The sequence below is a fragment of the Coenobita brevimanus genome, chromosome 111 (assembly GCF_032717465.1).
Source record: "Coenobita brevimanus isolate Jiangsu-jjx chromosome 111, ASM3271746v2, whole genome shotgun sequence".
Classification (NCBI taxonomy): Eukaryota; Metazoa; Arthropoda; class Malacostraca; order Decapoda; family Coenobitidae; genus Coenobita; species Coenobita brevimanus.
Window position 1 is genome coordinate 27,135,305 of NC_137064.1, and position 13,107 is coordinate 27,148,411.

Here is a 13,107-nt window from a genome sequence, read left to right on the forward strand (position 1 = left end):
CCAAATTATGATGTCTGGTGGTTTAGTGGGTTATTAAGGTGCTACAATCACATTGAGCCAGTGCAGGTTTATATCCAAGGGGTGGTTGGGGTTTATTGCTCACATAATGCCACTTAGGGATGAGTGAAGCTGTCCACTCTCATCTTAAACATCAGGACCAATTACCTAGTCCCAAGCTCGTATGCTCCTCATGGGGCAACACAGGATTAGATGATGTATGTATGTATGTATGGGAAGTACTTGTACAATTTTTTATGTGAATCATTCTGCTTTACTCCACTGGGTCTGATTACACCTGTCCTTTAAGTGGCAAATGATGAATTAAAAAATAATAGCAATACATCATTTAATTATAGATAAAAAAAAAGTTACATTCATAACAAATTTATATTGTCCCAATAACTTTGTTCTGAAACTATCCAGTGAGAGTCTGCATTATTGACAAAAAGCATGAGAGAAGTTAGGTGTACAGTTTTTATATTTTGCTCTGTTTTATCACACAACCCTAACTTGATTCTCAAGTAATCAAATAAAAAGACTTTTTTCTGAAACTGCCCAAAGAAAAAAAAAACTGATACAACCTTGTTAATTTTGTATGAACTGAATCTGGCCTTCCACTATATCATACTGAGCTAATATAATCAAATCCTAACACCAACTTGTATTAGGAATCTGAAAAGTGACTGTTCCAATATAGTGTAATACTATTAAAACTACATACTGTATGCATCTGAGCATCACCTGTTCCCATTCTCTTCATAAATTTAACAGTTAATGAAAGTTGAGAAGAGCATCTTTTCGTATGTCATATAACAGCAGCTGTGGCTCAGTGGGTTAGAGCGCTCCGGTCTGGCCGAAGGGTCGGAGGATCGAATCCACCCAAGGGTCATTGGTAGACATCAGGAAGGGCATCCGGTCATAAAATGCTACATGCTCCAGTCCAAAAGTCCTCTACCCAGAGGCAACGCCGTAGTCCTTCGGGGATACCTGGCGTAAAACCATTTTTTTTTTTTTTTTTTATAGTACAGTACATTTTTCCTACCAGGTATCTCTTCACGTTTCTTAAAACTGACAGCCTACCACTTACCTCATTCAAAAACAGCTATTTCATCAAAACAGGTAAAACCTAATTATGCAGAACCAAATAGTTAGGCCTTCTTGGGACCAATAGGACCAGCTGCAGCATTCGCTCTAAGGACAGCCCCGGGGGAGGGATATGGACGCATCTGAAAGAGTGGTCCATTGGCTGTCACATCTGCACCTGTTCTTGCCTCGTTGCGTTGTGGCAATCCAGATGACCATGTACCTCTGGGGGAAACAAGTCTTGTATTATTAATGTCGCACAAGCACTCCATTAAATATACACGTCAACTTCTGAACCCAAGAAAAGCAATTTACATCGCTTGGAATCCAGTGGGCAACTACGACGTAGTGTATAACACTTGAGTTGCATTAAGATTTTAATTTTCTGTTTTTCTGTTTGGGTGCAAACAGGTGATTACTAACTCAAGTAGATCATGTGGTACCTGGAGCCTGCTGCCACTCTTCTTACTCATCTCTCCCTACCTACTCAATAATAATAATAATTAGTGGTAGGTGGGGGCACTCACCATCCACTCACTCAACGTAGTGCTGCTTTAGGTGATTACCCTTTCCTTTCTTCCATCCTTCCTCTTCTTTCTTTCCTTTTCATTCTTTCCTCGTTCTTCTGCTTATGGGTGACTTTACACTCCCTCCTCTGTCTTTCTTTCCTTCATTCTTTCCTCTTCCTTCTACCTATGGGTGACTCTTCACTGAGTGACAAGCCAAATGCTTTCCTACACCAGAAAACCATTTACAAGCTGGGTGGTAACCATATAACCAAATTATGGCACCTGGTGGTTTAGTGGGTAATTAAGGTGCTCCAATTGAATTGAGCCTGTGTAGGTTTACTCTACTGTACACTGAGTGACAAGCCAAATGGTTTTCTGTACACCAGGAAACCATTTATTATGCTGGGTGGTAACCATATAACCAAATTTTGGCACCTGGTGGTTTAGTGGGTAATTATTGTGCTCCAATTGGATTGAGCCGGTGAAGGTTTATAGCCAAGGGATGGTTGGGGTTTATTGCTCATGTAATGGCACTCAGGGATGAGTGAGGTTGGTCACTCTCATCTTAAATGTCAGGACCAACTGCCTAGCCCCGCTCCTAGCTCCTCATGGGGCAATGTAAGATTGGATGATGGATGGATGGATGGATAATAATAATAATAATAATAACTAGCTACCTATTTGCTTATTGTGTAGCCACAATAAGGAAGCTTTGCCATAACTATTTATGGTATATAAGGTATGAAATTTTGGCATCATTAACAACTCTGACCTTTATAAAAGGTTCAAGGTCATTCATACTTGGGACATGTACTTAGACTAACCTAAGGTAGGTTCTTGTGTAATATCAAAAAAATCTGAAGACAAAGGTGTGGAGGAAATAAATGAAGCATGGGTGCAGTTTACATTTGTCTCCCTAACTGGCTAACTGTACTGTATGCTTAACTGTAACCATATTCCTTTCATATAATGAGAGTGACCACACCTATATTTCTGCAAAGTTACTGCTTTACAGATTTTGTGGTTTTCTCTAAAACATGTCACAAAGAAGACACTGACCAGATTTGACTTTGATATTTTCTACTAGGCTAAACGCCAAAATATTCAGCCAAAATTCTCAGCACACTTTGTCATCATAGCATTTTAAAACAAATAGCTGTATCTCAGTTTCTGAGATATTTCAATTTCAAATATATAATTTTTGCACTAAAAGTGAGTATATAACCATCAAAAATAGGTCAAGGTCATTTATATTTGGCATCAGTACTAGGGTTATCCAAGGGTGCCTTCCTGTATAATATCATCAAGATCTGAGAAAAAAAAAAAAGTGCAGAGAAAAATACAGCAATAATCATACTTACCAAAACAATAGGCTTCGCCAAGCTAAATAATAACAGTGCTGTTTCTCAAACGTGCCAGTTCTTACACAGGATTTCTCTACCACTTGAACATGTTTATATCTTTACAGTTACAAAAACTGGGTCACTTATACATAATAAAAACCTGATACACGGAAGTGACAGCAACTACACCCTACATCATCCCTCACAATAAAGTACCTCTACCCAGATAGCAGCTTCCTGAGAAGAAGAGGGCTCTGAGCTGCCCCTTAAAACATTAAGCAAATGACAATTGTTTCTTGGACAAAGGCAAATTATTATATAACCTAGGGACTGGACAGGCAACCTCTGGTATCCCAAGATGTTACATTATGTAAATATAGTTTGGATACTAAAGTGGGTATAACATGAGTTATGTAGAGTTAGACTGTGACCATGGAGGTTTACTCCTGAGTGCCTTTAGTCAACTCCCACCAAGTGCTGTACAGTATATATTGTCATAATAAACTTTTTACACATGGCAGCACATTACTCACATCGTCATAAAATAACCACATAAAGCTGCACAATACAAGTAACCTGTAAGGCCACTGATGTCACAGAATGAACAATAAAACATTTACCTAATATCAAGCATTAACTACCTTTGCCAGCTGAGGTCCACCATCTTGTGAAAGCCAGTTAGCTGATCTATGGTCAGGAAACATGAGACCACCTAATTCTGCAATTTTCCCATTTTTCGTTACTGGATCCCTTCATGGTATTTTCAGAGTTTTTCTGAAACATTTTTTCAAGATTCAATGTTTTTCTTACTAGCAGCCATCTTGGCCATTTATGACATGACTGTCATCTTGAAAAGCCATTGAACATGCTTATGGGATGCTAAGATTACATGGCAGGAGGGGAGAGGGGGAGGGAGTTTTGTATCTTTTGCTCTAGGACCAATTGTGTAAGATATTTAATGTTTTGATCATGATGATAACCATCAGTTAGGTTAGGTTAGGTTTCATAATTTGGTCAGGGCAGGAAATGAGTTTCGTCCCCTAAAACTCGAAACCCATATGATTGTGAGGTAAAGTCAGTGAGATGCGAGAAAGAACTTGATAACCGTATGCTCAGTCGGTCCTAAATGTGATGGGATGCACGAAGTCAATCGAAAAATGTGGAACTGAACACTAACTTATGAGAACAAATAGATGAAAGTATTTTTTTCTAATTAGCAAACATTTTTGTTCCATTTCGTCCCCTAAAACAGCAAAACCCACTATGAGTGTGGGGTAGAACTAGGTGAGCCACGAGAAAGGATTGATAACCTTTTGCTCAGTTAGCTGGAAATGTGTTGGGAAGCATGAAATCAACCAAAGAATGTGGAACTGAATGCTAACTTATGAGAAAACATGGCTAAAAGAGTAACTTATTCTCTAATTAGCAAACATTTTTGTTACATTTTTTCCCTTAAAACTTCAAAACCTATGATGAGTGTAGGCAAGCACTAGGTAAGACATGAAAAAAGACTGATAACCATATGCCCAGTTGGTCCGAAATGTGTTGGGAAGCATGAAATTATACGATGAATGTGGAACTGAACTATTACTGTACTTAAGGGAACACACAGATGAAAGTCTTTTTTTTTTTTCTTTTTCTGATTAGCATACATTTTCGTTCCATTTCGTCCCCTGAAATTGTGAAACCCATAAATTTTGTCAAACCATTCGGCCTTGATTGTGCCCAAGAAGCATATTTCCATTCTGTATGTGTATTCATCTCACCATTGGGAACCCTCAGCCAGGAACAACGCTAGCCCAGTCGTTTCAAAACTAACCACAGATTTTTCACGAAAATATGCTCAGTGTGTTTCCCATGAAAATTTTCTCATCAACCTAACCTAACCTATCCCACTAGGGCTGCTTGGCTGAGGCTGTGATATTAAGATAAATGCCCATACAGAATGGAAACATGTGCCCAGGAAAGGTACCCAGAGTTTAGAGGAAGAAGTCATTGCGGGCGACTTTCAAATTTCGTCGCCAGGCCAGCTGACTTCCAGCGTGAACTTGTTTTTCTGCATGCTGACATGACTTATCTCATTATGCTGAGCGCGTTAGAACAAAGACATGTTACTCAAGGATTAAGTGTACTTTGTTGTTACAACTTAATTTTAAACACTTTTCAAATACTGTACTGTACACTTTATACACCTTATTATTTATGATCTTATAAACTAAAGATATTCACTTTGTCTGTACATTTCACTCATCACTCATCACCCTCAAGCAGTATAAGAGGGACTTCCGGAGAAATGATGTGGGTCAGACTGAGGCAGAGAGCAGGGAGGCAACAGTGATGCTACCAGCCAGCCACCAACCAACACACAAACATGCAAACAACGTTGACAATACGGTCTCTCGTGACTGAGGTCAGGCAGTCCGGACCATTTCTAGCCTTCTAAGAGTTATCCCAATGCAGTATACATAAGAATTAGTCCAGTCGGCTCCTCGACTCTGATAAAAGCGAATTCCAGTCTACTGAAGTATGTTGCAGTGAGGTTTTAATGTACTGATATGCTTCCTACGGGCTTATCCCACTGTTGACAGAAATGCAGACCTATCTATCTATCTATCTATTGCCAGACGCCTCAATCCCGTTTGGGGTGGCCACAAACAAATCGCCTCCAAGTCGCCCTGTCCCCCGCCATTTCACTACCCTGCTCCCAACTCACACCCCCCTCTCTCATATACCTCTCCACCCCATCCCTCCATCTCATCCTCGGTCTCCCCCTCCCTCTTCCACCCTCCACCTCACTCGCATACACTCTCTTCGTCAGTCTTTCACCCTCCATCCTCTCCACATGGCCAAACCACCTCAGTGTGTTCCTCACAACGCTTCCTATCACATCCACATCAACACCACAACGCTCCTTTATATCCTCATTCGTCAGCCTGTCTCTCCACGTGACTCCACAAGCTCCTCTTAAATAACTCATTTCCACTGCTCTCACTCTTGACTTGTGTCCTTCCAACAACGTCCAAGCTTCACTTCCGTACGTTAGAGTTGGTATCACAATACTGTCATGTAGTAACTTTTACTTCCATGCTCACTTCCCTGTTTCTTATCACTGCTTTCAAGGAACCAGCAACCTTTCTTCCCTGCTGTACCCTTTCAAGCACTTCACCCTCCAAACCTCCATCCTTACTCATCACACTACCCAAATACTTAAACGTACTCACATTTTCCAATTCCTCACCATCCAACCTCGCTATACATTCACTGACTTCACCTCTCTCAAAGACCATCACTTTACTCTTCCCTACATTCACCTTTAGGTTCCGTTTCTTACACACTCTCTCAAACTCATCCACCAAGCCTTGCAGCTCCCCTTCATCTTCACTCAACAACACAGTATCATCTGCAAACAACAGTACAGGGAGTTTCCAAACACTATCCTCTCTCACCAGGGCCACTCCAACATCCACTACCCTACCTTGTACCTCTTTTATTACCCCATCCATGTACAGATTGAACAACCATGGAGACATGACACATCCCTGTTTCAAACCAACTTTCAAAGAGAAAAATTCACTTAGTTCACCATCCACACGCACTGCAGCCTTAGCACCATCATACATACTCTTCACAGCATTCAACAACTTCCCATCTACTCCATATATTCTTAACACTTTCCACAATCCTTGTCTATCCACCCTGTCATATGCTTTCTCCAAATCCATGAAAGCCGCATACACCTTCTTTCCCTTCTCTAGAAACTTTTCCACTAAAGATCTAAGAATGAATATCTGATCTACACAACCTCTTCCCTTCCTAAAGCCTCCCTGTTCTTCTCCAACTAATTTCTCTGTTCTTTCTCTAACTCTGTCTATAAGTATCCTACCATACACTTTTCCTATTATACTAAGAAGACAAATGCCCCTATGATTACCACACACTTCTTTTTCCCCTTTTCCTTTGTACAAGGGAATAATTATACCTGACTTCCAATCCTCCGGGACTCTACCTTCCTCCCAGGCCAATCTGCACATCTTCCACTTATTTTTTGCTTGAAATCTCTTTTACTCTCTTAGGTCTGCATTTCTACTGAAATGCAGACCTAAGAGAGTAAAAGAGATTTCAAGCAAAAAATAAGTGGGATATACAGGGTAACACATACAGCACACTGTTTTTCCACATTCCCAGGGCCCCTGTCTTTGTTTAAGGTTGCTGTGCTACATCAATCCAAGCAGCATGAATGCATTTATTTTGAAGGTGTACTGCACATAACACTAAACAAGTTCCTCAATCCAAGCCACCCACCTGCCACATTCTCCATACGATGCAGGATCCATTGGGTCCAATTCTGGTTCAGCACGGACCCTGCGGTCCTTCCTACGATCCTTAGAGTCACGACGACGCACTCCTGTCCTCACCATCTCCCGTCCTCCACCTTCATCACCTGATCCCTATCATATGGACAAAAAGTATAATGACCACTGGATAAGACAGGAGTCAAAGACATTCTGAAGGTAATATGAGGTAAAGTGTCAAACTGTTTGTAAGCTACAGAGCACATGGTACAGTATGAAAATATCCCGCACAGCACACAACGATACTGATATGAGCTACAGTACACACACAGCCATGTGGCTATTACAGAATGAACACTAGAACATGGTCTGAGATGGACTTGGAACTCTGACTAAGGAAGATTCCTGCCCTGGCATATGACTAACCTGAATCAAGCTCAACAACCCTGATCATGACTGAAGCCTTAACTCTGACCTCATAAAGTTGGCCTTGATTTTTTATTTTGGGAAAACTTTGAATAATTGCAACAGACAATCACACCACTAAATTCTCTTTTATATAAGTTGGTAACCAATACAAAATGAACCAGTGAGTCAGTAGAGTCAATAAGATGTTGTAAAGGCAATTATAACTGTAAACAGATTGTATTCATTATACTGTATATAAGGTACATATCTATACATGTATGTGATCCCTTAATTATCTAGACCTCCATTATCCCAGCGATGCATTACCCGGACACTGTGATCTGGATGTATTAAACCATTATACTGTATGTACATTTTTTTATTTTATCCGGACAGAATGCCTGCGTCCGGGTGGAAATTATGACCATGCGAACATTTTCGCCCACCCAAGCAGGAACAGCCCAGTGGCGCCGGGCTGTCTGGCTATGTACAATACTCCCTCCATTATCCGACGTAATAGAGCCAAAGGCATGTCCAGATAGTGGCAATATCTGGATAATGAACAAAATCCCCCTTACTATACCCAACCTCCAACCTATACCTAACCTATTTGTACAGTACCCCTCTGCTTACTTTTGCAGTGTTTTCCAGTCATTCAGGCATATTTAAACATCAAAACACACACAGAAATATCCAAAATAATTTTAAACATCATGAAAATCATGCAAAAAAAACAACGAAAACCAAAAAACACTCTACCTATACACTACTGTATGTACAGTACCCATCCTATTTTGTCACTGTTTTCAGGTCAATCTGACATATTTTTTGAAATGAAAACACACATAGGAAAAAAAAAAAAAAAAAAAAAAAAAAAAAAAAAAACTAAAGTTCCCTGCCCAAAAACATTCAATTGCGGTACTTACCACCTAGTGCACTGCACACAGGCTTCCTAACCCGCATACCTCCAGCAGGTGTACGGTTGTCCCATGTGGTCTAGTGGCTAACCTTTGCAATTAGCAAAGGTCGAGGAACCCCTCCACTCCTTTTCCTCTACCTGCTGGAGGTTAGTGATGAGTGGGGACATGCAGCGCTGTGATGGTGGCCTGCCCGCCTACAGACACTCCAAAAACAACCGTAAACTTACGTCCAGTGGAGATTCAATGGCTGATGATGTGCTCGATTATGGATCTGATGGTGAAGGTGGGAAGCAAGGTAGTAGTGGTGGTGGTGGTGAGAATGGGCTGGCACTCATGGTGGTGGTAGGTTTGAAGATGGAGTCAATCCTGGTCTGATGACAGGACTAACTATTCTGCCAGAGGATGACACCGTCCCTGACTGCCCGCAGCTCCATCACCAGGCTGAGTGGCACCAACTCCCTGTCACAGTGCTGATGCTCGGCATACTCCAACACCTCCTCAAGGCTGGCATGTAGGGCACAGAGACGAGTGATGGAGTTCCGAGGGGGCTGCGAGTCAAGGTCTTCATCCTCGTCCTTGTCGCTGTCCTCTTTCATTACCGCAGAGGCAGCAGCAGTGATCTCCTCATCAGATATCGTCTAATAACCAGGATCGCTGCCGTCATCATCCAGCCAATCCCTCATGTTGCTGACGTCCACGTGTTCTCCTGCTCTGCAATGATGAAGGTGGAAATCATCCACCTCGAGCCCCTCAAAGTCGAAACGAGACCAACCGCCTTCGAGGGTTTTTATGAAGACTACCTTCCATGCATTCGCCCAGTTGAACACTGCAGATTTCAGGTCGTAATGCTGAAGATTCTGCAAGGTCTGCTCCCCATCATTGTTCTTGGTCCCGTCCTCATCCTCCAGCACCACCATCACCTCGCTGAGGAACCTCCGCTGATACAGTCTCTTGACAACCACGATAACACCCTGGTCTACTGGTCGAATCAGAGCAACCGTATCAGGTGGCAAACATGCACTTGATGCCCCCATCATCAGCAACCAAATCCTTCTCAGATGGATGCATGGGGACATTGTCCACAAGCAGGAGCACCTTCACCTTGTGAGCGATACCAAGGACCTCCATTTGGTAACGGATGACCTCCTTAACGAAGTGCCTGTGAAACCAGTCTCTGAAGATCTTGGCGGTAAACCTGGCCTTCACAGAATGGTACCACACAACAGGCAGGCTATCCATCAACCAACAGAGACAACGTGGTTGTTTTGCACGCCCAACAATAACGAGTTTGAGGCAGTGCATCCCATTAGCATCAGCACAGCACAAAATAGAGACGTTGTTTGGATAACTTGCGACCAGGCACAGCCTTCTCCATCTCCTCTGCCAGGGTGTTGGTGGGAAATGAATGGTAGAACAGACCAGTTTTGTCAGCATTACAGTACTGACCAAGGGTATGGCCCTCGTCCTTGATCAGGCACTGACCTTTCTGGCAAAACGGGTCTACATCCTCCATTGCTGCATCCAAGGCCTAGCCGTCTGCCTTACCGCCTGTAAGTCCACGTGTGTGACACGTTTTTTGTAACACGAGGGAAAAATTGTAACCATTTGTTATATGTAAAATGTAAGTATAGCATGTAAGTGTATTGTAAGTGTGTTCTAAGTAGGATGCCGTGACCTAAATCCCTTACTAAGGTCTGGCCTCATTCAAATTTTGCTGGTACTCTCAGTTCACAGGAGCGCACTGGCTCTCTACTCAGTTAGTAACAGCATAGGGACGAGTGATGGCGGAGGTTAAACAGCTATGCTTAATACATTATCAGAAAACCACTCCCAGACTTTGAATTCACCTATAACTGATGTCAAGGGGGTTTAACACATGGCAAAGCTTGAAGCAAAACAGTCAACCTTAGGAAGCCTTGAAGTCGTGCACATTATGCAGGCATGCAAACTTCTTTGGCTGCAGCCTTCAACTCAGTCCCATGCACAAGCACGCCGGCAGCTCACTGCTAGCGAAACCACAACAATGTCAACCGGTCGATAATGGAGTGTCTAGCCTGGGCCATGATCTTCCTGTCACCCCTACAGGTGCTTTCGCCAAAGTCCTGTCCGCACTGCATAAGCTTGTCCTGTGACTTCTTGATATCAAACAATGTTGAACAGGCTATATCATATTCCCGCAGTATGCGTCCTGTGGTGCAGCCTGCATCAACCTTGTTCAATATCTCACGCTTCTACAGAGTCAAAACCTAACTCTTCCACTTCTCAGGTGGTGGTGGGGCCATCATCACACACAAGAAAGCAGCAGAGGAGGGCCATAACCTGAAGAAGGTAGGGGACATGACAAAAGCAACCGCAGTCACAGTCATGCTTGCAGCAATGCTAGAGCGTGACCACACATGAGGAAGACAAATGCAGGAACTTAGGTGCGGGCTTGGAGGCCAGCAAGCAGTACAGCACTGCCACGTTGCACTCCAAGCTTGCCTTCGAGCACAGAGGACGCAAAACGCAGCAAACTGACATCTGCATATGAGACTCATTTCCGGTCGCTCAGGCAAGGGTTATCCCATGACAACAACAGTGGATGACCAGTACTGTACATCACTACCTCAGACAGTGTATGACTAATGCGACCTGCCAGGCGACTCTGATCATTTGGCAGGAAGCGGACAGGTGCACATGGTGGGGGCTTTCGCACTAATATCGGAGGCAAAGCGACTCCCGCCAGTGGCACTTAGTGCAAAGGCGCACTGACGCTTTTACCATACATTTACTCACGGCTTGTGGTCTGTCTCGCACGCATGTTGGCCACTGGGAGACACAACTCCCAGTGACCGGGCGACTTTGGACATTCCGTGTAAAGGCGGACAAGTGCTGTCACCATAAATGTAAAGATATACCTCAATATACAACACCTCAGCTTAGCGATGAGGGTAGCAATACCACCATACCCCGCTTGATGATGACCACGCCCCTGTTTAATGATGGACCCTCCAAGGTCTCGTCCATAGGCAATGGGCCATAATTTTGAATCAAGCGCATTCCCGCAGCCAGCTGGGCCCGCCTGCCTCCCAGGATGCGAAAAAACACTCGCACAGACCCCACAGCCATCACTCAGGCATCGCTCACCCTGCACTCACTCATGTCGTCGTTCTCACACTGGCCATCTCTGAATGAGGAACAGTCTTATGCTCGTCCATCCCGCATCGTGTTGCATCACCAGCATTATGCAAGCCGCAATCGTAGTGCATCATAATTGTGTACATGCAGTGCTGTGAGTTGAGCAGTGATATTAATCATGTGTGGAATGCGATTTTGTGTAATTTTTGGCCTAGATAAGTGTGATTATATCTAGTAAGGGTGCTGCAAGTGGTGGTGCTAACTGAGACCCTAGTCAGGATGGTAAGCGGCCTGCTAGCGTTGGTGCTAGCCATGTTCCCGTGAAGCGTGTTCATAAAACTGCGTCTGTGGAAGTGACGTCTGATATTCTTAAGTGCTATGACAAAGGTGAGGACGCGTGTGCCGTTGCCTCGGCTCTTCGCCTGGCCCAGTCGACTATCTCCACCATTATCAAGAAGGGGGAGGCCATTATGGCTGCCACTGGGGAGGTTGCAACCTTATCTGCCTCCCGTACCACCTGCCAAAGAGAGCCTGCGATAGAGGAGCTGGAGTGGATGCTCCGAACATGGGTGGAGGACCAGAACAGTAGGAAGGCACCCATGAGTCAGGCTATCATTTGCACCAAGGCTCTCTCACTATGGGAGGAAACAAAGGTAAGGTGGAATCTGGATGAGAGCGAAACATTTAAGGCTACCCATGGGTGGTTTGGCCGCTTCAAGAGGTGGGCAAGCCTGCACCATCCAAAGATGTATGGTGAGGCAGTGAGTGAGGATGCGGTGGCGGCGGCAGCATTTCCTGACAAGCTGAAGCACATCATTGAGGAGGATGGCTACAATGTGAAGCATGATTTGAATTTTCACGAGACTGGGCTCTTTTGGAAGAGAATGTCCTCAAAAGACATTCCCTGCGCAAAAGTCTACGTCAGGGTTCAAGGCCTCGAAGGACTAGCTTACATTGCTGCTGGGGGGCAACACTATGGGCGACCTCAAGTTGAAATCGCTGCTGGTTTACCACTCTGAGAACCACAGGGCCCTCATTGGGTATGTGAAGGAGAATTTAGGGGTGATCTGGAAGTCAAACAAGAAGGCCTGGCTGACTTCCAACATCTGTTCTTCCTATTTTCACTCCTACATCTCTCATGTCCTCAAGAGGTATGCCTCCACGGAGAACTCAGCCAACTGATTTCTCATGGTGGTAGACAACGCGCCTAGCCACCCTCCCACAATGAAGGACTGGTCAAGCAACATAAAAGTGGTGTTCCTGCCCCCTAACACCACATCCTTGTTGCAACCCATGGACCAGGGGGTGATCGCCATGTTTGGGGCATAATACATCCGCCGGACTACACAGTAGTTGGTGAGAGCCTGTGATGGTGACGACAAGAAGACAGTGCAAACGTTCTGGATAGCTACAACATACGCCATGCCATACAGAA

The 13,107-nt window shown here is 43.9% G+C and overlaps 1 protein-coding gene across 2 annotated transcripts in view; it reads right to left on the bottom strand.

The window, feature by feature from the left end:
* Positions 1-345: 345 nt before the first annotated feature.
* The window catches only part of PQBP1 (poly-glutamine tract binding protein 1), a 91,965-nt gene continuing 79,203 nt past the window's right edge, over positions 346-13,107 (bottom strand). For both annotated transcript variants that reach the window (XM_080286347.1, XM_080286348.1), the window contains exons 6-7: positions 7,238-7,383; positions 346-1,308 (exon numbers count right to left, since the gene is read on the bottom strand). In XM_080286347.1, the coding sequence (XP_080142473.1) occupies positions 1,149-1,308; positions 7,238-7,383 (306 nt within the window). In that variant the 3' untranslated portion in view covers positions 346-1,148. The remainder of the gene's footprint in view (positions 1,309-7,237; positions 7,384-13,107) is intronic.